At 45.9% G+C, this 27,188-nt stretch overlaps 1 protein-coding gene across 4 annotated transcripts in view; it reads right to left on the bottom strand.

Moving 5' to 3' along the window:
* GOLM1 (golgi membrane protein 1) overlaps positions 1-27,188 on the bottom strand; it is a 723,783-nt gene that overhangs the window by 193,943 nt on the left and 502,652 nt on the right. For 2 of the 4 annotated variants that reach the window (XM_078675793.1, XM_078675791.1), the window contains exon 3: positions 19,892-20,071. The exons of the other annotated variants lie outside the window; for them this stretch is intronic. In XM_078675793.1, coding sequence (XP_078531919.1) covers positions 19,892-20,071 — 180 coding nt within the window. The remainder of the gene's footprint in view (positions 1-19,891; positions 20,072-27,188) is intronic. 4 annotated transcript variants of the gene reach the window in all.

Genomic DNA, 27,188 nt, shown 5'->3' with positions numbered 1-27,188 from the left:
TTCAGCTGGTCCTCGATCAGATTGCTACCTTGTTGTAGGCAGTCTACGGTCAGATAATTCATACAGGAATTTATCCACAAATTTGGAAAGAAGCCATTATTATTCCTATCAGAAAGAAACTGTATGGGGAACCGGATGATTAAAAAAACAAAAAAAAAACAGCACCCAATTTCGTTGATCTGTTGGCAGCATCTGACACAGTGTCCACCTCCCGCCTGGTTCAACAATTGTGGCAGGTGGGGGTGAGGGACACTGCACTGGATTGACAGAGTTCTTTTCTCACTACTAGGACTAATACGTTGTTTGCATAACCATTGTTAATTAGTAACACCAAAGATACTTTGGCCACTTGTTCACATACCTGTTGTCAGTAGGACCTTTCTCGCCTCTAAAACGGCTTATGAATTCACCACTGCAATGGTGGCTTAGAAAGATAGGCCGCAAAATAAATAGCTTGTTGTTGCCTTTATGAAATGATTCATAGCCCTGGCAAGGCACCAAAGCGCTTTCAGTAGACAGTTAGTATGCCCTCTGCAGATTTTCAACCATGTGTGAGTGGTCACTGGGACTAGTATGAATGTGGAATTCGATTCTCGGTCCTAGTCAGATTTTAAGAGCCTCTCGGTTCTACAATAGTGCGGTCTCGCTCTCCTTTAATTCTTCCTGATCAGGGACGTGGTTTCCATACAGGGACTAATCTTACTCTGGAGGAAAGTATTAGGAACAAAACATATCGAGCGTAGTTTTCCTCTGTGAACTAATCAGTTTTACCAATTAGTTCATTAATCAACATTTTGACACTGAATGGTTTGGCAATTATGACTTCTGTACTGACAACAGACTGGGATCAGTCCAAACAATGCTTGCCAACACAACTAAGTGTCGCCCTCACACCAATGTCCAGGAGAACTTTCATGGGTATGTAGAGGCGAATCCTCTGCTACCGAGTCCCAAATCATCGCAGATATCTGGTTTCCAGCATTGTTTTTCACTTTAATTAGGTCTCATATTCTACAAGGGTACATTTACATATTCCCGAGAACTACTCTGTTTAAAAGGAGCAGTCAACTGACTTCCACAACCTGACCAATTTCATTTTTACCACTAGCTAGGCTCGAATGAGAAACACATGGTCTACAGTTCTAACTCTAGCACTCGTCACCAGCCGACTGGACTACGGAAACGCCCTCTACGCCGGAACCACAGCCAAGCTACAGAAAAGACTCCAGCGCATCCAGAACGCCTCCGCCCGACTCATCCAGGATGTCCCCCGACGCAGCCACATCTCCAGCCACCTGAGGAACCTGCACTGGCTCCCCGTCGACCAGAGGATCACGTTCCGGCTCCTCACCCACGCACACAAGTCTCTCCACGACCTGGGCCCCAAGTACCTCAACGACCGCCTGACCTTCTACACGCCCACCCGCCAGCTACGGTCCACCAGCCTCGCCCTCGCAGCCGTACCACGCATCCGAAGAGCCACCGCCGGAGGAAGATCCTTCTCTTACCTGGCCGCCAAGACTTGGAACTCCCTCCCCATCCACCTTCGGCTGACCCAGGACCATCTCGCCTTCAGGAAACAACTCAAGACCTGGCTGTTCGAGCAGTAGCATACCCCTCCCCCCAAGCGCCTTGAGACCCTCCCGGGTGAGTAGTGCGCTATACAAATGGCATGATTGATTGATTGATTAACTTCTATAAAGAAAACATACTTTTAAGTGAGTCTAAAAAGATTCTGTCAGATTGGTTAATCTATTAATAACCAGATTCCTAATTTTCTGGGCCACCTTGCAGTACCAAATTAAATGGAAGAGATCCGCACAATTTAATTGATATTTGTGCATGTTCTTATTCATGTTCTTAATATCGCTGGAGTTAGAAAGGTCACGTTGGTATCATTATATTGCACGTGTTTGATCAAGAGCTCTTTGAGACTTTCAATTATCCAGTCATGATTGTTCTTGAACTGTTCTTCTAGGTTCACTGCCCATATCTCCCTCAGGTAAGTTAGATCAACAATCTTGTAGTATGCGAGAGCTCCGTAGTCCTAAGTAACTGAATTAGAGGTTCAATACTGCATGGATGGAAAAAAAAACTGTCCTCAACTTAGTTTGGAATTACTCCCCATATAGCTTAAACCAGCCACTAAATTCTTTACCGCCTCCAAGCAGCATCAGAGGTTCAGCAATTAAAACCCCCCAGAACATCACTATATTGGAAATTTCACCCCAATGAAAGCTCTGGTAATACACACTTTGCATTGAAAAAATAATATTCTCCAAATAGATCTTAGCCAATATCAAGATATTTTTCGATAATGTGTCCTTCCAACAAGTGCCTTAAAGGATAATCGCACAAGTTACTTACCTTCAGTAACAATATATCTGTAAGAAACATTAGTTAGTGATAGATTCCTTACCTTAGAATTACCGCCAGGCGTCAGACTAGATCCAGAAAGTTTTCGTCAGCAGTACCCCTGCACGTCGGAAGGTGGCGTTGTGCGGCTCCACGTCAGTCGTTGGCGTTGTGGTCACCAGGATTACCTCGTGGCAGCTAATTAGATGCCGCGGACACCAGTTCTGTACATGACTTTCCCCGGCAGGAACGCAAAGCCATGCAAGAAACGGACCACTGGTGCAATGAAACGAGGGCCTTGTAAAGGGATGACCTTAACCCTAGAAATCAGTTTGCAGGATGGGGAGGATGGGTGGGGCGGTAAGGAATCAATCACCAACTAATGTTTCTTACAGATATATTGTTACCGATAGTAAGTAACTTGTCCATCTGAAAGAAACACGTTAGTGATAGATTCCTTACCTTAGAAAAGATACCCCAGCAATACCAAACCTCGGTTGAGGGTCTGGTAACCCAGATCACACCAGAAAGTCCCGAAGATCAGAACAGCCAAAGAAGACGTTACTCCGGACTTGGTTGTCCAGGCAGTAGTGTTTAGTAAAAGTGTGCAGCGAGGCCCACGTAGCTGCCCGACAGATGTCTTGGAGGGGGACACCACATCCCAATGCTGTAGTGGCTGCTGTCGCCCTGGTAGAATGGGCGCCTAGCCCCACTGGAGGCTCCTTTTTAGCCAAAGAATAGCAAGCTTTGATGCACAAAACGACCCACCAAGAGATGGTCCACTTGTGCACAGCCCGACCTTTCATGGCACCTACGTAGCCAACAGAGAGCTGGTCATCCACTTGGAATTGTCGTCTGCGGTTCAGACAGAATGAGAGCGCACGTTTTGGGTCCAGGCGGTGGAGCCTCTCTGCCTCTCTAGAAGGATGCAGAGAAGGAAAGAAGGTGGGCAAAGTGATGGTCTGCCCGATATGAAAGGCAGTAACAACCTTTGGCAAAAAAGAGGGACGTGTTTGTAGGACAACTGTTTCGGATGGACAGATAGAAAAGGAGGTTTATAAGTAAGAGCCTGGAGCTCACTCACTCTTCAGGCAGAGGTGACGGAAACCAGGAAGGCAGTCTTTAAAGTTAGAAGACGAAGAGGACAGTTGTGAAGTGGCCCAAAAGGAGCACACATCAAATAGGTGAAAACAAGATTCAAGTCCCATGGAGGCATCACGAAAGGAACAGGAGGAAACATGTGCGTAATGCCTTTAAGGAATGTATTTACAACAGGGGACTTAAGTAGAGAGGGCTGATCAGGGAGCCTGAGAAAGGCCGAAATAGTAGAAAGTTAGCCCTTGATAGTGCCCAGAGCAGATCCCTGCTAGGCCAAAGAAAGAAGGAACAGAAGAACCTCCGAAAGAGGTGCAGAAAGGGGATCCACAGCCTTTGCTGTCCACCATGCCACAAATGTATTTCACCTACAGGCGTATACCGACTTAGTGGAAGGATGCCTGGCTGCAAAGATGACATCAGACTTCGGAAGCAAGGTCGAAAGCTGTCAACGCTCAATCTCCACGCATGGAGGTGGAGGCAGGACAGGTTCGGGTGGAGGACCGTCCCCTGATGCGGTGACAGAAGATCCTCTCGGGAGGCAGTCGAATCTGGGGATCGATGGTGAGTAGCTCGGGATACCAGTATCTTCGTACTCAATCCGGAGCCACAAGGATGACTTGGGCCCGGTCGCGCCGGATCTTCTTCAGCACTCTGGGCAGAAGTGGTATAGGCGGAAAGGCGTACAACCGACCGCAACTCCACTCGTGATGAAAAGTGTCGCAGAGCGAGTGCCGCCTTGGAAACTCCAACGCGCAGAACCGCTGACATTGTTCTCTTCAGTGGCACATAGATCTAACCAAGGCTCTCCCCACTGTCGAAAGAGACCTTGCGCCACGTCAAGTTCAGACGCCATTCGTGATCTTTCATGCACGACGGCCGAGTTCGTCCACCCTGGAATACAAAGAACCTGCCAGGTGTTGAACCACCAAGGAAATGCCCTGATGTTCTAGCCATGTCCAGAGGCGCAGAGCCTCCTGACATAGGGTCCACGACCCCACGCCGCCCTGTTTGTTGCAGTACCACATGACGGTGGTGGTGTCCGTGAACACCTGCACCACACTTCCGACAGAGGGAAGGAATGCCTTCAGTGCAAGTCGGATCGCCCGAAGCTCCAGAAGGTAGATGTGGAGTCCGGACTCCGCCAGAGACCAGAGTTCTCTGATCTCCGCCTCTCCCATTTGGCCACCCCATCCCAGGAGGGTCGCATATGTCACCACTGTGTGCTCCGGTTGGGGAAGGGAGAGCGATCTGCCATTGACCCAATCGCGATTTGTGAGCCACCACTGCAATTGTTGTGCAGTGCCCTCCGAGATCTGGACGTGATCGGACAGGTTACCCTGATGCTGTGCTCACTGGGGCTTCAGGTCCCACTGCAGAGCCCGCATATGCCACCTGGCATGATTTACCAACAGGATGCAGGAGGCCATCGGGCCCAGCAGCCGGAGGGTCACCCTGACCAAAACCCGGGATAGAGGCTGAAGATCAGAATCCTAGCCTGAATATCCCGTACTCGCTGCTCAGGAGGATAAACCCGAAACTGTGTAGAGTCCAGAACCGCCTGATAAAAGCAAGCTTCTGGGAGGGAAACAGGTGCGACTTCAGCACGTTGATGGAGAACCCCAGCAAATGCAGGAAGTCGGCCGTTGTCTGGAGGTGGGAGACGACTGTCTGGGGCGATCCAGTCTTCAACACCAGTTGTCGAGATAGGGGAAGACTGGAACCCCTGATCTGCGCAGATGGGCTGCGACCACCGCCATCACCTTCGTGAACTCCCGAGGGGCACTGGTAAGGCCAAAGGGGAGCACAGTGAACTGAAAATGCTCGTGGCCTACCGTGAACCGCAGATAACGCCGGTCGGCAGGCAGCACGGGGATGTGGAAATATGCGCCCTGCAAGTCCAACGATACCATCCAGTCTCCAGGGTCGAGAGCAGATAAGACCTGAGCCAGTGTCTACATCTTGAACTTCTCCTTCCAGAGGAAGGAGTTGACGTTCCTGAGGTCTAAAATAGGACGCAAGCCCTTGTCCTTCTTGGGTACCAGAAAGAAGTAGGAATAGCAACCACGACCTACTTCTGGCTCAGGAACGAGCTTGATGCCCCCTTGGCCAAGAGGGCCGTAACTTGCTCTTACAAAAGTTGCAGATGATCCCCGACATGCGGTGGTACTGGGGTGGCATGGCTGCAGGGGTAGTCTCGAAGGGGAGGGAGAAGCCCCATCGGACAATTTGCAGCACTCACCTGTCAGATTGTGATGGTGCGCCAGTGGGTGAGGTGATGGCAAATCCTGCCGCCCACTGGCGTTTGATGGGCCTGAAATCTCAGACTAGGAAGGCTTTGAGGCGGATGCTGTGGGGGTAGAGGTGGACTGACCCGCCCACTGCCCTCCTGCCCCACCACGGCAGGGCCCACATCCGCGGCCGCCTCTAGGGTGGTTCTGCGGCTTGTGGCTGAATGAACGTGTTGGGGCACCCCTTCCATGGCCATGAAAGGGACGAAAAGCAGAAGTGGCCCTGCGTGTGGTGGAAAGACCTAAGGACTTGGTCGTAGCCCAAGAGTCCTTAAAGTGCTCCAGCGCATGATCTGCTTTGTCGCCAAAAAGGCGACGGCCATCAAAAGGCATGTCCATAAGGGAGTTTTGGACATCCCCCAAAAAGCCAGTGGACCACAGCCAGGCGTGGCGGTGGCGCGCCACAGTCGTGGAAATCGCTATGCCTACTGAGTCCGCAGTATCCAGTACACACCGTATGGTGAACTTTGCTGCATACCTCCCCTCAGCAACAGCCTGGGAGAGCAGTGTCCGGGCCTCCTCCGGACACTGAGGCAGCACTTGCGCACCAGTATCCCACACAGAGTGGGAATAACGGCCCAAGAGGCATGCGGTGTTTATCGACCGCAGCGCTAAGCTGGCAGATGAAAACAGTTTCTTACCAAACTGCTTCAGCTTTTTGGATTCCCTATTTGGAGGGTCGGTAGGGAATGTGCTCTGGGAAGTAGAGGCCTGGAAAACCAGACTCTCTGGGGTGGTTGGACAGAAAAGCAGGGTCGCCCCTGTGGTAGGTGTGGACCAAGTGCCCATAAGAATGTCAGTCAGTGCTTCATTGAACGGCAGCAGAGGCTCCGAAGTGCTTACTGCCGGCTGGAGCACTTCAGTGAGGAGGTTGGTCCTCAGGGGCACCGTAGGGAGTTTGAGGTCAAGGGCCTTGGCTGCCCTACGCAACACCACACTAAAAGTCGCCCCCTCCTCCGAAGCCACAGAAGGAGGAGAAAGGAAGCGAAGGTCAGGCGATTAGTCAAGACCACTGGCATCCCCCAACTCTTCTGCCCTGTCCTGATCCAACTCACACTGCTGTGTGAGAGGGTCCTCAGACCACTCCCAGTCCTTCCCTTCCTCCATGGCCTGAGGAACAGGTCAAAAGGATGGGGGCTGAACATAGGGATAGAAATCCCCCATCTGCGTCGGAATCGGCGTCAAGCGAAGCTGGACCTGCGCGGTGTTCAGTTTGGGACTGAAACCGGGGCAGACATCGTCCGAGGGACTGGACGACGTCACAGGCACTACCTAGGGAATCGACCCCGGCGGAGGAGTCGTAAGGTCAACCGGCGTCGACCGCGATCCAGGCCTGGATCCAAGGGGGTCCTGCAACGCCGGGACTGAAGTTGGCGGCAGCACCAAGGCCAAAGCAGCTGGCAGCACAGGGCAAGGACCCCCAGTCGGGTCCATGGGGCCCGAAGGCGCACCAGCAGGGACAGACGGCCCAAAAAGGGCAGCCATGGCTGCAAGAAATTCTTGCACCTAGGCCGGAGTCGCTCCCGGACCAGGAAAGGGTGGGTAGGTCGGGGGGCGACTGCACAGGCTCCGCTGGAGCTGTGGGAGTGGTACCGCCCGCACTCTCAGCCGCGACCGGCGAGGTTAAGTCAGAGAATAACGACGCTTCCTCCACTTACCCGACCCAGATTGCGAGGACTTGGAACCCGAAGTGTGGTGATGTTGGCTCCACGACCGGTCCCTCGACTTCCTCCTCGACCGGGAACTCGAACAGAGCGGAACCGACTGCCGGGCTTCCAGCAACTTTCGGGACCTATCCCGCAAAGTTTTCGGTGCCATGGCCTGACAGTCGGAACACGACCTGGGGTCATGGTGGCACTCCAGGCAGTAGATACACACGTCGTGGGGGCCGGTCACCAACATCATGCGGGGACAGGCCCCACAGGAATTAAAACCGGGCATCCCTACTCAGCACCAGGAGTCAATAGACTCGAAAAATAGACACAACATTAATTTTTTTTAAACTCAGTCAAAAAGCGATTGGGGGTACTTGCTCTTCCCGGATCTGCGCTTCCTGTCGCGGAAAAAGAAAGAACTTATGTCAGTGCGTGAGGGCGGCGTCCAAGTAACTGCCGCAACATCATCCCGGCGAGGACGACGCCAACGACGGAAGCGGAGCCGCACGCCTTCCGACACGTAGTGGTACTGCGGACGAAAGCTTTCCGAATCCAGTCAGACGCCTGGGGTTAATTCTAAGGTAAGGAATCTATCACTTACGTGTTTCTTTCAGATTTAATGCTTTAGCCATTGGAGAGAGTTGAAGTGAATAGATCAGAAATGGTCATATGAGGAAGAGAGATTTCAATTATTAGTTTTGGCGTTAGCAAGGACCTTTTCATTTCATAAAAATATACATTATATGCTTATTTACAGGGGGTTTCTGCTAGTGTCATTTTGAAGGCACATGCATCATTGATGGGCAGGTTTAAAAAACAACCCATCCAGCCGCGTACGTTTTTTTTCCTGTTCATTATCCATACTGCACTTCATCAGGGATGCTGTTCAGCATGGTTAAAACCACTGGCAAAGCCAATAGATCCCAATGGCACCCCCTATTGGCTTTGTTAATGCTTTTTTTTTTTTTTTTTTTTTAAAGCGAGGGCTTAACAGCTTCCCCAACAATAAAGTTTTACAAAAACCGTGTCAAAGAAAATCAAGCAATGACAACGCCAAAAAGCCTAAAGCAATCACCAGACCTATTGGTTTTTGCCAATACTTGTTTTGGGATTTTTCAGTGAAACACTGCAAAATATCCATCTTATATAATTTGAAGCATCACTCTGAATGCATTCATTTCTAAATACAGGTAAGTACTCCTAAAGCATGGGTCAGCGTGAACAGCCACTCTGCTGCAGAAGGAGAAGCCAGATAGAGCTGCCCAATGAGCCCCTTACATTTTGCTATATCTATAGAGCCATTGCCCACTAGTGTGCAGGTTAAATTTAAACAGTTTTTTGACAGATTACGCCCTAGCTTAAGTTTCAGAACCTTAGTCTTATCTGAGCGATTTGTTTGAGGAACTACAAAATGTATTTAAAAAAACTTTGGCTTCAAAGTAAGAGGCTTTTAACCTACCACCAGTGCTCAATTTGCGCTGGCGGGTCCTGGTGGAGGCACTCATTTTTGGGGACCAACACTTATTTTTTCTGATCGAACATTTTCTGAGAGCAACAGAGCGAAAAACACAGAGCACAAGAAGGGGATAGAGAAACATGGAAAGAAACGTATAAAAGGGAAAAGGCTGGAATCTACAAGAGTGAGATAAAGGGGAATAGGGTGTCTTGTCTGGTGGTGGATAAAAGAGGCCCGAGGTGAATTTGAGACTACACAGTATTGGTTTTTGTGTGCGGACATTTAATTGCGCTGGACGTGGGCTTCTGAGTAGAGCTTTGGTCAAAGGCACTCATTCTTTTACAAAATTAAGCACTGCCCATCGCCATCTAAAGGGGTAATAAAGTCTGCCTCTTCTTGCACTCTGCAAAAAGAACAATTGATGGACACAATGCCGAACAATGTCATACATTCACCCCAGTACAGAGATCTGGGCCTAAATCCATCGTTTTTTTGCTCACCATGCCATTCCAGTTTGGACCCAGCCATATGCAAATCAGTCTTGACCCTGCTCCCAATGGGAACAGTCCAGCCCGAACTGCCAGGTCAGGTCCTCCCTGGACTGGAATCAAGCATCCTAGGGCCGGTTTGGGGCTTTCAGCCCTTATCAGCCAGGATAGCTTGACTCCAGTGGCATGGAGAGCACAGGACCCACGTCTGGGCATACCCGTCCTACTCGGGGTGACAAATGCAAAAACAACAACTGATGGACAGAATGCAGAACAATGTCATACATTCACCCCAGTACAGAGATCTGAGCCTAAATCCATTTTTTTTGCTCACCATGCCATTCGTTTGAAACCCCGAAACCGGTCCTAGGATGCTTGTTTCTGGTCCAGGGAGGACCTGGCTTGGCAGTTCGGGCTGGACTGTTCCCATGAGGCACAGTGTCAAGACTGATTTGTATATGGCCAGATCTAAACTGGGGTGGCATGGTGAGCAAAAGAATGATGGATCTAACCCAGATCTCTTGACTGGGGGTGAATGTTTTGATTTGTTCTACATTCCGTCCATCAATTGTGTGTCTTTTGTCTTCTTGCACTCTGTCACTCATCTGTGATCCAAGCTGACTTCAATGACCTGCACAATCTATTGAATTCTCCAACACCTTCAGTAATTCAAAAAGAGTTGGCTTGTCACCGATTGCTCTTGGTTAAGCAGGGTAGAAGTCCTTCAAATGACAGCTCTACTGGGATTTCTTTTAAATCTCTTTCAGGTGCTGCCAATCCACATCACCTAAAACTCTGAAAGCTTTCGAAAAAGCCTTAAATGTGTTCATCTGGGAGAGGAAACCTTCAAGGATAGGCTTGAGGCCTCTGGTAATCCTACATATACATAGAGGAGTACGAATCATATACCATACCGGCTGCTACCAGGTGGCTCAATTAAAATATTTGTCTGGTGCCCAAAGCGCCCCAAGCCAAAAGGGGTACAAATCTCTCTAATTACTCAGGTGACATTAGATACTTGGGATGGGATAGGCTTGCATAAAAAACATGCCAATACAATCTCTTCAGTCAATCCCAGTGTCATATTTTAAAGGCTTTGACGCTTGACAGAACAAAAAAAGTGTACCAAGATACATGACCCATTCAAAGATGCTGAAATCACATCACTTGAACAACTGAAAATCAATGTTGGCATTCTGGCAGGAGAAAGACTCTGCCGCAACCAAGTTCAGCACTAGGCCCAAAAGTCTATGATTAAAAAAGATACTACTAATTTTTAAAAAAAATGGATTCAGTAGTACCGTAAAACCACTAGGATAACCTGCAACATTTATCACTTTTGGAACAGCTACCATAAAAATAGCTCCCAAATGTAGGAAAGGAGGGGGAGGGGGCTGGGTAGTGGACTCAGAGCAAAACGTCATGCTGAACCAAGCACAAAGTGGCTTTCCTCCTTGACCAGACTGTTGAAGCAGTAGTGTTCAAAGTTTTGTGAAATTATGCACAGATGACCACGTTCGAAATGAGAATGCACGAAGCTGGAAGACCAAATTCCTCAGAGCAATCCTTAGACACAGGACTGATCCCAAAATATCGGGATCAAATGGTGAATGTACCGGACTCGCTGCAGAGGAAGAAAGGCCTTATAAAACATCAGTGTTCAGGTTTGCCCAGGTCGATTGGTTTCTTTGCCTGAGGCAGGTGTGTGACTTAAGCTTGTTGACTGTGAATCCCAAAATTGTCAGGAGTTTGCACGTCACCAGGAAGTGGTCCATGACGGACTGTAGTGAGACCGCCTTCAGCACCCAGTTGTCAAGGTACAGGAAAAGATATACTCCCAAACTTCACAAAAGGGATGGTAGGGGGAGTTTTTGTTTACATGAACCTGGACGACTAACTACTGAAAGCGGGCTTACTGCCGTCAGTCATGGACTAACTCCTGATGACAACCAAACTTCTTACGTTATTGGGAGTCAACATCATTGAGCCACCAGAATGGCTGAGGGGAGTGTGGAGGGGAGCACGGAAAACTGAAAGTGGTCTTGGCCCACCTTAAGCTGCAGGTAAGGTCTGTGGGACTGCAGGATGGGTATTCAATCAAATACAATTCAAACATGCTTATATGGCACATTGGTACCCTCCAAGGAGCCTATTAAGTCCACATTACTCAAACAGTAAAGGTTTTAATAATTTCCTAAAATAACCTTCATCCTCTGTATTCCTCAAGCTGGTGTGCAAATCATTCCAGAGTTTTGCAACTTGGAAAGAGAAGACGATCAGCCACCCCTTTCTACACTCTTCATATTGCAGCTAACTTCAGGGAGGATGATCTCAGCGGTCTCCTGTGCACATAAGGACGAATTGTGAAAAAAAGTATTCAAGGGCATTTATATGGTATGTTCTATGAGGAATAAATAGAGACCTAAACTGAATTCTTCGTCGGACTGAGAGTCAGTACAAAGCAGCAAGGGACCCAGATACAGATTGGTGCCTCAGTATCTTAAGTAGCAGATTTACTGCTGTGTTCTGAATAACCTGAAGTCTTTTTAATACATAAAGTGGACAGCCATGGTAAAGGGAATTTCCATAATGTAAATCGGAAAGAATCAATGACTGCGCACCATTATTCTATCAGAGGGGAGTGGAAAGAGGTCTAATATCTTTAATGAGTATTCTCATGATACCATAACAGGAGGATGCCAATTTACAAACTTGGGTCTCAAATGTGAGGTTCTCGTCCAGCCAGAAGCCCAGATTCTTATTTATAGACTTTGGCTGGGGACAAATACCTATGGATTCTGATTAATAGATTAACATCCAGCTGTTAATATTATCGACCACCAACAGCTCAGTTTTGTCACCATTGGGTTTCAGACAAATTATGATTGTCCTTCGTGATGGAGATGATCTGGGAATCATCAGCATTTGAAATGATTGAGAGGCCATAGGATTGAACAATCTCTGCTAAAGGATTGGCATAAAGATTAAAAAGTTTAGGACTAAGCGAGGAACCCTGTGGCATTCCAAACTTAAGGGGGAAAGTACCAGAATAAACTGGATTGTCATAAATCTGAAATGTTCCATCATCAAGGTATGAGGAAAGCAAGATAAGTGCTTTTCTGCAAATTCCTGCAGTTGCTAGCATGTGCCATACATAACTTATCTTCTGCGTGAATATCAAATGCAGCACTAATATCTACCAGGATCACTGCTGCGGTACCTCCTAGATCCAGGTTCATTTTCAATTCCTTGACCACAGCGAACAGCCCAGTTTCTCAGCTATGGCTCAATTGAAAACCCATTTGCGTATGATGAAGAATGTTGTTTTGTTCTAGAAAGGTAGAGAGATGTTGATTTACATGTTTTTCCAGAGCCATACCTATTATGGGTAGCAGAGATATAGGCCTAAAGTTTTTACTTGTCAAAGATCAAAGGTGAACTTTATTTAAGACAGGCTTTACCACTGCATGCTTGCAAATGTCTGGTTCTATACCCAATTGTAGGGAGAGGTAAGTAACTTAAGCAGGGGGAGAAAATAATCCTCCCTCCTCTGCTAAAGAATATGAGGCGGTGCAGGGTCCAAAGCGAAGCCAGATTATAGCTTATTTATCAAGGCAGGAACGTATTGTTCCTCAATTTCGCAAAAAGAGGAAAAAGTCTCCAAACTTCACTGGAACTAAATGATGCATAGATTATGGAGATTGTGTTTAAAAAAAAAAAAAAAAAAAAAGAAGCTGGCTAGTTCATTACAATGAGCTAGTGGGGGCCTCAAAGAAGACCCGTTGCTATCTAAATTAGTTAAAGATTTGACCACTGCATACAACTCTGGAGGAATTTTCTGCAGAATAAATGTTTTGGGCATAATATTCTGCCTGGATTCTTCTTATAGTGTAATGGTAATTATTCTAGGACCTTCTTTAATCTTTTTGCTGTTGGGATCATACCTTTTCTTCCAATCCCTCTCCAGTCTTTATACACTCCTTTTTTTAAGTTCTTGCAACAGAGATTTGAACCAAGGTGCTCTTACTGCACGACGGTGTAGTCCTAGCCCCTTAGTCTTAATTGGAATTGGAATTGGCCCACTCATCGAAATTCTATGTTGCATCCTGCATATTATCCTCAACCTTTAGTTTAGTATCTAGAAGAAATCCTTCAAATTTAACCAGGCCTAATTAGACCAGCAGCAATCAAATCCGGAAGCACCGGAGCAGGGTTGCTCTCCTCCTATCTAGATACCAATGTCGGGATCATAAAATGATCAGACCAAATAACAGGCTGAGGATGCTTGATAGATTATAGGAAGATTTGCAAACACCGGGTCCAGTAAATGGCCCTTCATATGTATGGAAATGTTCACTCTTTGTTCCAGTTGTAACGCTGCTCAAACTTGTAATAAAGTGGTGGCGGTAGGTCACTTCATATCTTCTATATGAATGTTTAACTCCTATATGAGAATATATGTCCTGCAGGGCCAAGGAGACCACCAACTCTTCTGAGCAAAGAGGATTTGATCCAATGTGGTAGTTTGAATTTATCTATTAAATCGGCAAAGGTCCAGAATAGGCCAGAGGACCCTATCCTTCTACAAAATGAGTAAATTGTACGAATTGAAACCCTTCTCCTTTCTAAGAGTCTGGTTCCCATTCAATGGCTCCCTTGGAGAGGACAAAACGGACATCATGCATCAGAGTTTGTAATGTGTGGGAGAAGGTGGCATATGGAGGTATCAATGGGTAGGGCCATATGCTCTTGAACAGTCTGTAAGACCAATTAGCTTTACGTGATGGATCTCCAGCCAGGGAGGAAATGTTGGACCCTGCCTCTTAAAGCTTGGTAGGAGTCACTGAGGACAAACTAAAGCAGGTTGGTAGCATCAGGGGGGGATGAATCGGAATATTACAGTTGATACTGGCTTGTACTACTCTTGCTGGTGCTTCGCCCACAGCCTAAAAAGGACTGGACTGACTGCTGGTCAACCAGTAGTTAAGGCTGGCATTGCCTGTAAGCTAGCCCCCCGGAACAGCTTCTGAATTTTCTGAACTGGTGGGGAAATTGCTTTGCTGGTGTCAAAAATTCCAAGGATCATGCAGTGACGCATCAGTCTTTGAATTGTTCTAGCATCGAATGAGCCTTTTCTCTGAACAGTCTGGAATCGAAGGGCATATCCATTAGAAATGTTTGTACGCCACCAGAAATCCTGGTTTATCAAGTCTTGGAAATTTGTGCCAATAGCTCTGCCAATTAACTCAGCGGCATCCAGGCTGGCCGGAGTACCCATTTTGCCATATCCTGGTCGACCTGAATTGTCTGGGCCAGTACGGCCCAGATGTCCTCTGGGACCGCTAGCTAGGTCCTATAATGCTAGCTTATACCTTATAATTTAAGAATACTTTACCTCAATCATACCAATAAAATTATGCGTGCGTTATTTGATCCGGGCATATGTCGAACGGCAGGCTCTGCACATTAAGTGAATGTTCTAGTATACTAAGGCAGGCCTGAGTATCTCGAGGCTAATTACTTCCAAATGATTTGCTGCCAGGAGAGGTGCTGCAGTATATTTGTGAGAAAGTCTAAATGCATTTCACAATCAGCATTGCTCTAAAGTACCTGCCATATTCTTGTGCAGAGAGATGTCCCACCGCAATGGTTTATTCTACAGCTCTTGCTCATGTGTATTCTCAACTGGAACCGCTGGAGAACCAGGACTGCAATCCCCCGGATGCATTAAATTGTTAAATGGAAATTCAGGACTGGAGCAACGTGCTCTTAGTGACTAGTAGTCATCTTTTAGCAGGAATTTAATGGAAACGGTTCACTCCCTTGACACCACCTGGGAACCTGTGCTCAGAGAGAGACTTGAAATCATTAACTGTGAATCCGCACTCCGATAGACATCACACATGAATTTGTAACACACCTGGTATTGAGTGGGTCCATACTCACATGGGATTCCCTGTGACTCACTTGATATCACCTACACAAGTCCCTCTTCATTCATTTGGAGGAACCCCTACCAAAGAATGAACATCAAAGGACCTGTGTCCCTACTCTTTGATCTACTGATAACTCATAAGATTTCCTCTGATGTCAGAAAACCTCTGTAGGGCCTCAAAGAGGTCAGCACTCCTTCCTTTCCATGGAGTAAGCATATAGACATTATTAATACTTCATACGCCACCATCACTGAGTATTTCACAGCGGACTCTCCAACAGAGAATCCATAATCAGATCTAAATGTGCTATTTATCAGGAACACCAAGTGTGTACCCCACCCCACCGTTTAACCCCCTGCCCCACTTTCCAGGAGGTAAGGAGGCCAGGTACAGCGGCTACCCACTGCCACCAGAATCATGTGGCAACAGATAAATAAATTATGCAGCAAGTGAAAGTAAGTTAAGCATCAGCTACAGGCACATTCTGTTGGAGCATTATCTCACTAATTTGAAATGTTAACATGCACAATGCAGAATATCATAGATTATGTGTCATGTGCAATAACTAAATAATTATGTGGGAAACGCAACGCAGCAGAAGCAAAAAAGTCGTGTAGAGTGAGTGTTCAAGATCATTTGAAATCTGATTATATAAAGTATGATCCTGTATCGAGTCACAATCGTCTACAACAGCTGCCAACTAGCCCTATATCACAAAAAGACACTTTAACCTAATGGTGTCTGTGTAGCTTACAAAACATTGCATTCCGGGACTTGTAGTTTCATTTCAAATTTTAAATATGAGCTCAAACATTATAGGTTTCACAGGTTTCCCTGGACCAACCACGAGCAGCTCACCCAGTCTCGGGTTTTTATCTTTGCATTCTGGCACTTGAAGTCATAATTATTACAGTATCAATGCAGGACCTCAGATTTCAGATTAATTCAAATCTAAGCTTAAAAACTTTAGTGAAAGCTGCATTTCAACATCTCGCATTTTGGGGCTAATTATTCATGCCTCATGCCCATTACACAGTGTTCATGAGAGTGCGTAGTGCTGGCTGCCAGCTGTGATTCGGGGTGGGGAGGGTTCAAAGTTCTTCAGCTACCAGGCTAGAATCTATAAACAGTCCATGTGAGTAGGAAACGCATTTTATATAGTAGAAAATACGGTGCCTTAGTTGTATTCATATTTTTGATTACACTGGTGAGGTCTCAGCCCTCTGACTGTTATGAGCCAAAAAAAATTGACATAAAGAATGTCATTATCATTTGTATTAAATATTTATTTAGAAAGTTACTAAATTACCCCATGTCACCAATGTTGCAGTGCCTCATTCTTGAGTTTTAGTTTAACATATGGGAGTAGTCGTCAATGTTCTGTTCATTTTGGTTGGATTAACCATGTGGAAAACAATTACTTGTAACAGTAAAGGCATAGACTGAATAAATATGTCCTTATGACACAGTACTTTGGTAACCATATTTATTGGTAATGGGAAAAATGTATGTGTCGTGGGAGCTGGGAGAGGACCAGGATACCTGGTTTAGGGTTTTATTTGGAGATAGGGGCAGAACCTCGTAAATATTTTTAAGTGATGTAGATTGGCACCCCTGCCATGTTTTCGCTGTGGTGGAAAGAGTTTAAATTAACAGATGGTTCAATATCACTAGGAACCTATATTTCCAGTCCTCTCCTTTTAGGTGTGAACTTACTGCTTATGGTAGTTGCAGTATTGGTTCAGTTTGATACAACCAAAATGACCAACACAGCTGCCAATTGTTACAGAAATGCCCAGGACTGCAAACTTGGTGCAAATGGGACATGGGTCATATTAGAACCATAAGTGTGTATGTACAAGAGGCACTAGTGTATTTAGAAGCTTAGACAATGGTGCAAGCATGATGCAAAAAAAAAAAAGTCTTATGTGCTGCAAATCTTTGTTTTTGTTGCAGAATTGACCACTTCATACCGCAATATCCAGAGGGATTTGAATATGTCCCAAAGCCAAGACAGATTGGCTTTGCCAATGCTTGCTTGTAACAGTACTTGTGATTGAGTTGTCAGAATGCTTCCATTATATAGTCAACCTGGTGTAAGGTAACTATGTTCTCTCCTTTGTCCGCTTACTTTAGGTCTACGTTTGGTATGTTGCATAGGTTGATAAGCTCCGTTTTTTATAATCTAATCATTTTATTTGGCATGAATGTTTTTATCAGTTGATATTTCTGAAACATTTTTCCCAGATGGGTGATGACAGCTTTTCGTATTACATCTATGATGTTACCAGGTGATAACGGTCTAAAAAAATAAAGTTGATTTTAGTTTCCAGTTGCTAGTGGTATTGTGAGACGTGGAGATTTACAATTAATCAGCTTTTGCTAGGATCCTCAGATTGCATTCTTCTAAAGTCAAGTTCACACTGTTGCCTTCACAAGTTTCAGGATGCTTGCTTCCGTTTCAGGGAGGACCCGGCTTGGCAGTTCGGGCAGGACTGTTCCCAAGAGGAGCTGGATCAAGACTGCTTTGCATATGGCTGAGTCCAAACTGGGGTGGAGTGGTGAGAAAAAGAACGATGGATCTCTTGACTAGGGGTGAGTGTTTGGTTTATTCAGTATTCCGTCCATCAATTGTTGCTGCAGCATTTTATGCCCTAAGTGGGATGGGTATGCCCAGATGTGGGTCCCTTGCTCGCTGTACCAGTGGTTTCAAGCTAGCATGGCTGATGAGGGGGAAACATCGTTTACAACACATGTGATACATCACATGCCATTACAACTCTGTCATTACAACGACCGCGTTGTTAGATCGCATACCATTACAACGAAAGTCGTTACAACGACTTGCTGTAGGGGGAAAAAGTTGTTGGATTTAAAATCCAACACCTTCCATACTGTTGCACAGACTAGAGTTGGAATAGTAAATTATACTATTCCAAAATCCAGCACCCCTCCTACTGCAAGTTGTTGTAACGACTTGCGTTGTAATGGTATGTGATTTAACAACACGGTAGTTGTAATGACGTGTTTTAATGGCAGGCGATGTATCACATGCGTTGTAACGTGGCCTATTCCTGATGAGGGTGTGATACCCCGAAACTGGACCCCTGATGCCGGTTTCTGGTCCAGGGAGGACCCAGCTTGGCAATTTGGGCTGGACTTTTCCCCATGAGGAGCAGGATCAAGACTGATTTGCATATGGCTGGGTCTAAACTGGGGTGGCGTAGGGAGTAAAAGAAAGATGGATTTAACCCAGATCTCTTAACTGCGGCTGTGTGTTTGATTTTTTTCAGCATTCTGTCCATCATTTGTTGCTGCAGCATTATTAAGGAAAAGGGCATTTCATTTCAATCTCCTAACAAAAATGGATACTTTCAAATCTGTACGGACTAGAAAGGTTGTTAGATTGAAAGACTACCCTTTAAGCCCTTTGTTCAGAATTTTTGTTTGCGTTTGAGAAAGGTTAGTGTTGAAAAGTTTGAGAATGAGTTATTTTTGTTTCTTGATCCATGTGTTACTCTTACATTATCTTGTGGTCACCACTGTTGTCACTTGTTGATTGGCACCACCTCGTTGTTGTCCTTGGCTTTTCCTTGTGTATGCTGGGAATGTTACCCCTATGTGGTGTCTTCAAGTTTCTTCTAAAATATCTACTCCAACCCTTCCTTGTTGTCAATGCTTCCACATCTGTTCCTGGTAAATGGGTATATGGTGTCAATGTAACTTCTGATCTGGGTTCCTGCTGGGCTGCAGTATGTTTAGTTTGGGTTAGGCTGACATATTTTGTGCAATGGTACTCTCTCTCTGCCAAGTTGACAGTCTAGTTGGTCCCTTCTAGATTTTCGATTTTTCCTTTTGATCAGGTCCTCAGAAACACATTAATGACAATTTCGATCTCACAGATTTTCTTTATTACATAACCCCCCTACTCTCCAATTTGCTGCTTCGATACGACTAGTAAATTTTATCCACTTCTGATTTGTTTTCCTATTCCTTCTGAGCTATACGTTGTAGAATCATACTGTTGGAAACCGATTTAGGCAGCTGGCATTCTTTGCTCACTTAATAAAGGATACTGCTTTCCTTAGACATAAGGTAATGTCTATCCAATTAATATTTGTGAAACGCCCCCTGGTTAGGCGTGTGGTTGTTGATTACGTAGCTGTCGATTTCATGGATTGTATTAAAACGTTAGGTCTTGAGATTAATTGAGGTCTGCATTTAGTTGCTATATTAACCTTCCTGTATCGTACAGGTCGTTTATCTTACTGAAAAATGTTGATTTGTGATAACTGCTCTTTTACATATTACTATGTTTTAATAGGAAGTCTGTAATGGTTCATACTGAAGGAAAGATTACTGAAACTACTGAAGAAGTCTGCTATTTGTGTGCTTATTTACAGTAAGAAACATATTCGTGTACATTATAGTCCAAAAATGTGACCAGATTTCATGAAGTAATTTTTAAACACTTCCTTATAAAGGTAACAGCAGAATTATTGTTAGAGGATACCTTTTAATTCCTTTTCCAGTTTGGTATTCTGTTAACAGCAAGGGCTATGAAATATAGAAAGCGTGGATGACGCACAGACATTAGACTCAAGGAGTCACTTACCTTTTCATTCGTGCACCTCACATTGAAAGACTCGAGCTGCGTCATGTGGAGATTGTGAATCTCTTCGATCTGCCCCTTCTGCTTTGCCAGTTTCTCCTCAAATTCAGACTTTTTAATTTCAACTGCACCGCGCTCGGCAGCCGCTCGTCTCATTCGTCCCTCCAGCTCCATGACCCGACTCTGAAATAAGTGTAGTGAACAAGTTCCAGCAAGCAATAAGGCCTGACTAACGCGGGACTCACAAAGCGGACAGAAAACCTAGCGAGGCAAGAGGCGTCGAGGCTGCAGCGCGGAGAAATGCGGAGATTTTCGAACAGTGTATAGAGCCGATGGACAGTAATATCTACCAACGGCTTACACACCGTGCAGAAATGCAGACCCTATACCGTCGTTGGCATGCACATGCAAATCATTCAATAAGATGCGCCATGCACGCTGCAAGCCTTTACATGCAACAAATTGATAAACTTGGATCAGATTCACAGCCAGCTAACTGGGATTGATGAAAATCGACTCCATCTGGGCCGTTTTGGGTCCATAAAGAGGCCTAAAGAGGCAGTTCTTCTGCAGGTTTTACCGACTCTCCTCTGGGACTCCCAGGGGTGAAATTCACTGCCAGCAAAGCTGCTTTCGCATAGTTTGTTGTGTATTAGGAATGAATGACTTGGTTCATTCCCTAAAAAGATTGTAAATGCGATTCTGATCTAACTGATTTCACTGTGCAAATGTAAAATAGCTTTAATCGATACATTTCATACTTTTGTAAAAGGCAATCTGTTATTTAGATCCCAATGAGCATGCTAGCTTTATGATCTCTGTTGCACAAAGAAAAACTGATTTTGTTCGTGCTAAGGTCTGGAAAACGCCCCTTTCCAACAGCCTCTGAATGCCTCTCTTTATTCTCCACTCTGCACCCTGCCTTTCCTCCCCCTCTCTCTACCGCTGTACTCTTAACCTGTGGGATGTCAAAATGCCCCTCACCCCATATACACACTCCATTTGATGGCTCTGCGCCCCTTTCATTTCAGTGCTTTCCCCTTTTATCCGCCTCGATTTCCCTCTGCATAACCGCCCCCCCCCCTCCCAATCACCTTGCTCACTCACAGGTGCCTGCTGACTTCTTGAGGAGTTAGCACCAATAGACCATGGATACTCAAAGTACATGGGGTGGGGGGGGGTGTATTCGACTCTCCTGGCAGTTATACACGCCCCCCTGTTGAACAGCAGCACGGTGCTGCTGTTTACCTGACAGAGCACGCACGTTTAGATAGTGGTTAAATGGGCAAGCAATAGCATCTTCATTTTTTTAGGGGGGGGATAATGAATTTTATTGAGTTTTGAGAAAACAGGGAGAACAATACAGCACAAATAAGCAATTAGGCACAGTGGTTGACGGTTTCTGTTGTGCGTGAGCATACATTGCGACCTACATCTTACCACATTGTCATATCAATCCAAGGAAGGACAAGGAACTTTGTTGCACCAGCTAGCCCAACCATTTGCCCCAGACCCTTTGGTGCTTGGCCGGACATCCCCTGGCTTCGTATAGTGGCTTTCCTTGTGCTGCGCACGGTCTACGCCTTTGTGCCATTTGGATACACTCTGGGCAACAGCATTTTTCCATGGAGCGGCAAGGTTTCATTTGGCAACCATGATGGCAGTGCCCAGGAGGATTTTGTCTGCCCTGGATCCGTCTAGTCCGTCCACAACTCCCAGGAGTAGGTGTAGGGGGTTGTGTGGCACTTCCCAGCCCAGGACGTCCGTAAGCTCAGATTCAAGTGTTTCCCGGTGTGGGGTGAGATTAGGGGCATGTCCACATCATATGGTAAAAAATGTGCTAGTTCTAGCCCACAGCGCGTGCAAGATGGGTTGGGTTGTAGGCCAGCCCTGTAGAGGCGACCAGGGGTGAGGTAAGCGCTGTGAAGATACTACAGCTGGACCAGGCGAAGCCTGGCTGAGGTAGTAATGGTTTAAGAGCCGTCAAGGCATCACACCAGTCCGAGTCTTCGAGGGGACACAGCCAAGTCTCCCATCGGTGTCTGAGCAAGTCTATCGTTGTTGGACGATTGTTGGTTAAGAAACGGTATATCCACGATACACCCCCTTTCCCCAAGTCCCCCATCATGATCTGTGCTTCCACTGGGCTAAACTCTGGAAGTGTTGTGCCGGTCGATAAATATGTGGTGAGAGTATGGCGTAGCTGTAGATATCTGCAGAATTGTGAAGGGTGTAATGGGTCTGTAGGTCTTGGAATGAGCGTGTGTGTGATCCCCCCCAACCCACACATCTCCGAATTGCGAAATACCAATAAGGCTCCATCCTCTGAACCCCTCCAAAGCTCCAACCTCCTTAAGCTAGATAACAGACACCCTGCCAGAGAGGTGTCAATTTGTTGTCCCACCGAGTGTTACTTAAGGCAGCGCGCCAGGCCAGCAGGACCGCTCGAGTCACTGTCGGTACAGCTCTGGGCATCCGGACCTCCGTACAACATTGCCTGAATTCGTGGTAATTCAGGCAATGTTCGATCCTAAATGCTGGATCTGACCAGCCGCCGTTGAACCAGTCGTGTAGAATGAGCAGTTGGGTTGCTAGATAATATAGATAAAGATTCGTCATGCCCATGCCCCAGGCGAAGGGTTGGATCCGGCAGTGGGCGAGAGCCATTTACGGTCTCGCATTTCTACAAAGGAACCTTGTGGCAATGCTGTCCAGTTCCCTAACCAGCTTTGCAGGAGGTGGAACAGGATATTTTGGATGATATACAGGACACTGGGGAGGATCTTCATTTTAAAGAGGGCCACTCTCCCCAGAGGGTTTAGTGGTAGGGTTTGCCAGCTGCGGGGATCCTCCTTGGCTTTCTTGACCAGTGGGGCGATATTGAGCAACCTCCTCTTTCAAAATTCAAGTCAAAGGACTTCTCCTGAATAACCAGCTGCAACAACGGTCTTGAAGACACTATAATTAATTTATTTATACCTTAGGGAAATCATCTGCTTGAGACATTTTCTGAATGCAACTTATGTTCTTGCTACATGTTCCTCATGCATGGGTTCGTTCTTATTGTATTGGGGTTGGTTCTCTACAAAGGTTTAGGATGTTTACTTGCTTAGTGACTAATCGTATCCTTCTGATATATAGCGCTCCAATACCCTTTTTCGGGTCATGTTCGCGCTTTATAAAACTCTTCAACGAAATAAATAAATGCCAGTTCGGTGAGTAATGCAACCCAGATCCCTAGGTACTTTAATGACTGCCGCCTAATGGGGATTGTTGACTGCCAATCAAAACATTCCTTTGAGAGGCGAAGGAGATCAACTTGGCGGGGTTCAGGCGCAAACCCGAGACCTGCTCAAAGGTGTGCAGAAGTTGGAGGCATCTGGGCCGTGACTGGGCTGGGTCCGCAATGAAAAGCAGAACATAGTGTGCGTAAAGGGCGATCTTATCTTCATGGGAGCCCTTCCATTTCCAGTCCTGGATCTGTTTATCAGCCGGCACCTTCCTTTTTAAAGACCTCTCATACTAATCATGTTAAAATAGAAGAAACGTTCTTCAAAATAAAAAAAGTGAATTTCATTACCATGCTGAAGCGTTTCACTTTAGCACATCAGGTTAAATCACTGTACTGAGAGGAATTTATTAGAAGTGAAAATTGTCAAACATGAACTTAGAAATATTCCAGCCCCCCCATCCTTTCTGACAACAATGGCATTAAGTGAAGCAAGAGGCAAGTCATTTGTCAGGTGCGCCCTCAGTGTGGTCTAGGTTAGTATAATTGGAACTCCATTCTAATTTCTTGAATTAAACACAAGGGAAGGCTTTTACAGCACGCATCCTAAACTTATGTATTTGAAGGTGATCTCTTACGTGGTAATAAAGAAAGAGGATGCAAAGCGAAAATAAAAAACATACCTAGCATCACACAATTTGGTCAAGAGGGGACCAAAGTTTTTGGGATCAAAGTTTTCTGGTTTCACATTGTGCAATTAGCTAAATGAGTATCTCTTTCGTTTTATGTCAAAAGTTAATATTTTGTCTATAATTCTTGGCAAATGATGTTAGAGCATGGAGGTAGACAGAAGCCATGTGAAGGCTTGGTTTGTTGTCCACACCAAGTACATACCTTGCTTCCCCTCACACCCGCCTTACACCACCCCGACTCTCACTCTGCCGGCTTCAATGCAGCCCTTTGGCATACCACAGACCATACTTTTTCACCTCCGAGGAAATGTTTGAGAGTACCCATGTGTTAGACTACAATCAAAGTACATTGTTAGAGCTATTTAGCAGCATTTGTGTTAATTGTAAGTTTGTGAATTTGTGCAATTCTGCCCACCATTAGCCAAAGGTTAGTGCTTCTAGCCCCCGTTTTATTCCTTCCTACTCCTTGCCCTCGCCACTCCTCAGAACCCTTTCTTCAACCATCTCTCACATTGCTTTACTACACAAAGATTCTCTTTTTCTCACACAAGACCAATGACACTCTTTCAACACTCTCCTCCAACAATGAGACAAAATCACCCCACACAGCCTACAACCATCTCTCAAAATTGTTGCCTACCTAATCTCACACTAAAGAGAGACCCTACTCACAACCAATACCACCCTCCTCTCCTTCAACATACTCAACTAACCAGTCCTTCACGCTCCAATCCTACAACTCAAGTCAGTACCAAAATAACAGATAATACTTACCCACAAAACAAATAGGCATACAAAATTTCCCTGAACAAAATCTCATATTCAAAAACACGCAACCATCCAAACATACCTACATAGATCCACTTTTCCTCGAATACTAACATACATGCGACACATTTAAAGTCATCTCTACATCACCCTACATGCAACAACTACACCAATTGTTTAACTCACAAACACGAGAACACTCACACGTCTATCATCCATTGCTGAATTCAGAAACATACAACATGACCATCCTACTCCACCCTTAACCCATAAACCTTCTGTAGTGAACATGCATAAAAGTAAACACCACCACAACACTCTTCATAACACGGTCTCCCCATGTCTATTGCACAAGTCTACCTTTCAGACAACTCTACAGCCCAACCCTTCCCCTTCAACAAGACTCACCACCATAAACATTTGCAGACTCCCAAAAAATGTGTCTTTTGGAGGGAGGTAATGACAAACAAAAACAATACTGTCTATCCTGCAACAGCTAACCTCGCCAACAATGCACACCACCTAAACGGACAATACTCACTCTGCGGCAACACAAATTCACACCCTCTCCCAAAAACATTTCTTACACTGCCTATTAATAAAAACACTAATAACTAAAAAAACTAAAACAAAAAACTAACCTATCCACCACTTAAAATGTACTTGCATGTTTCACTATACTAATTCCACACTGATCCTCTATGGGTCCCGGAGTGCTACTAGCTGAAAAAGTGCTTGGACGCCTCGTCAGGGGTAGTAAGCGCTATATAAATGCAATTACAATATGTTATGTTATGTTATCCGGATTTATTACGCGCACAGATGCCCCAGCAAAGGGGCGTCCTGGCGCGAGAACAGAACCTTAAAACCGGACAGAGAGAGAGAAACACAACACAACAGCAGAACTAAGGAGCTAAAGGAAAAAGGAAGGTTTTAACCGCCTTCCTAAAAGCGAAGAGCCCCTCGATGGCACGAATATGAGCAGGCAAGGAGTTCCATAACTTGGCAGCAAGGACTTGAAAAGAGCGTCCGCCAATCCTGGATCTCTTAAAACGAGGAACTATGGCAAGATGGAGAGCAGAGGACCTCAGAGTGCGAGCTGGCACATAGGGAGAGATAAGGTGCTGGAGAATCTGAGGGGAAGAAAGTTTAAGCTAATACAATACAATATTTGACCTACTGATGGACACAGAACCGGACTTACTTTCATTAAATGAAACATGGCTGGGGGAAGAAATGGCACTGCTATTGTATGAAGCTATCCACCAGGATATCAAACTGACACAATCACTTGAGCAAAATAGGAGGCGGCTTAGCGGTCATACATAAGCAAACCCTCCAGGATTTCGCAATATCCCCCAAAAATCGCGAAATTGGCAGTTTTGTAAAAAGGCCGCACTTTTTACAAAACTACCCGCGAAATTTGGGGAATGCTGTCTTTTTGTAAGGTTGAAAGGGACTTGTTTTTCATGTCGCAGCTTCTTTTGAAATAACGCTAAAATGTGTGAAGTGCCTGTCAGTTATGGGAGCCAGCAACACCCGCACGCCCGGGCTCATGTTAACCTAATTGATGTGTGGTGAGTGAGGGATACCTGCCCCTCGGCCGTGAGAGCGAAGCCAGTCCCTCAGAGGGCAGCTCGAGTTCCAGGTGCTCGAATACCAACCGAGTGAGGAAAGTTCGTAGGCAGCAATGAAGCTACTTCGTAATAAGGAAGTCCGGACGGGCCACACCCACGGGAGCCTGTCTGAGGGAAACTGAAAGGAATCACTGCGGTAGGTGCCAAGGGATCCAGGAGGTATGACACTCAAGCATAATAAACTACGCTCTGGGTTTTAAAAGGCATTTGGATATAATGTCAGGACAGTCGGCTTTGCACAAAACATTAACGTGAAATTGCTTCTCGGTACAAAGGTATTCATGTAAATTGCTTAAATGAACATTGCAGTGAATATAATAAGATTTGTTTGTGTCCTAGAAGACTGCTTTGTCCTGGTTGCATTATCTAGTGCTTTGTCTGTTCACACAAGCTCATGCACGACGCCAAGCACGTCAAATGAACAGGGATTTCCGTGTAAAAAAGAAGTGTACTGCTGCCTCATTCTAATCTCAGTGTCAATCTCCTCGCCATTGTTCGGTTTGCCTCAGGGAGGACAGAGAGAGGTGGGCACGAGGGGTCAGGAGGGAGGAAGGTAGGACAGAGAGGCCTCAGGGAGTACAGAGAGGTGGGCACGAGGGGACAGGAGGGAGGACGGTAGGACAGAGAGGCCTCAGGGAGTACAGAGATGAGGAGGACAAGGAGTATGAGGCCTCAGGGAGTATGGACAGAGGGATGCCTCAGGGACAGGCGAGCATCGGGAGTGGCTGTGTTCTTTTTAAAACCAGGACCACAGTTACCAGAAATCAGAGTAAAAAGATAGGGCATGAGACATCTCTTGCACCGCTACAAACTGTGTGCCACACCTCGACCCACTTCCAGGGTCTCACACTCTTCCAAGAGGCACATCTTATATCTGGTGCACTTTAGCCTGGCACACTTTATGTCCGGCGCACTTTCTGCCTGTCACGCATTCGGTCTGGTGCACTTTAAGCGTCACACACCTTCTCCCTGGT

The sequence above is a fragment of the Lissotriton helveticus genome, chromosome 2_1 (assembly GCF_964261635.1).
Source record: "Lissotriton helveticus chromosome 2_1, aLisHel1.1, whole genome shotgun sequence".
NCBI classification, from domain to species: Eukaryota; Metazoa; Chordata; class Amphibia; order Caudata; family Salamandridae; genus Lissotriton; species Lissotriton helveticus.
Note: the sequence above shows the minus strand (reverse complement) of the source record. Positions and strands in the feature narration are given on the sequence as shown.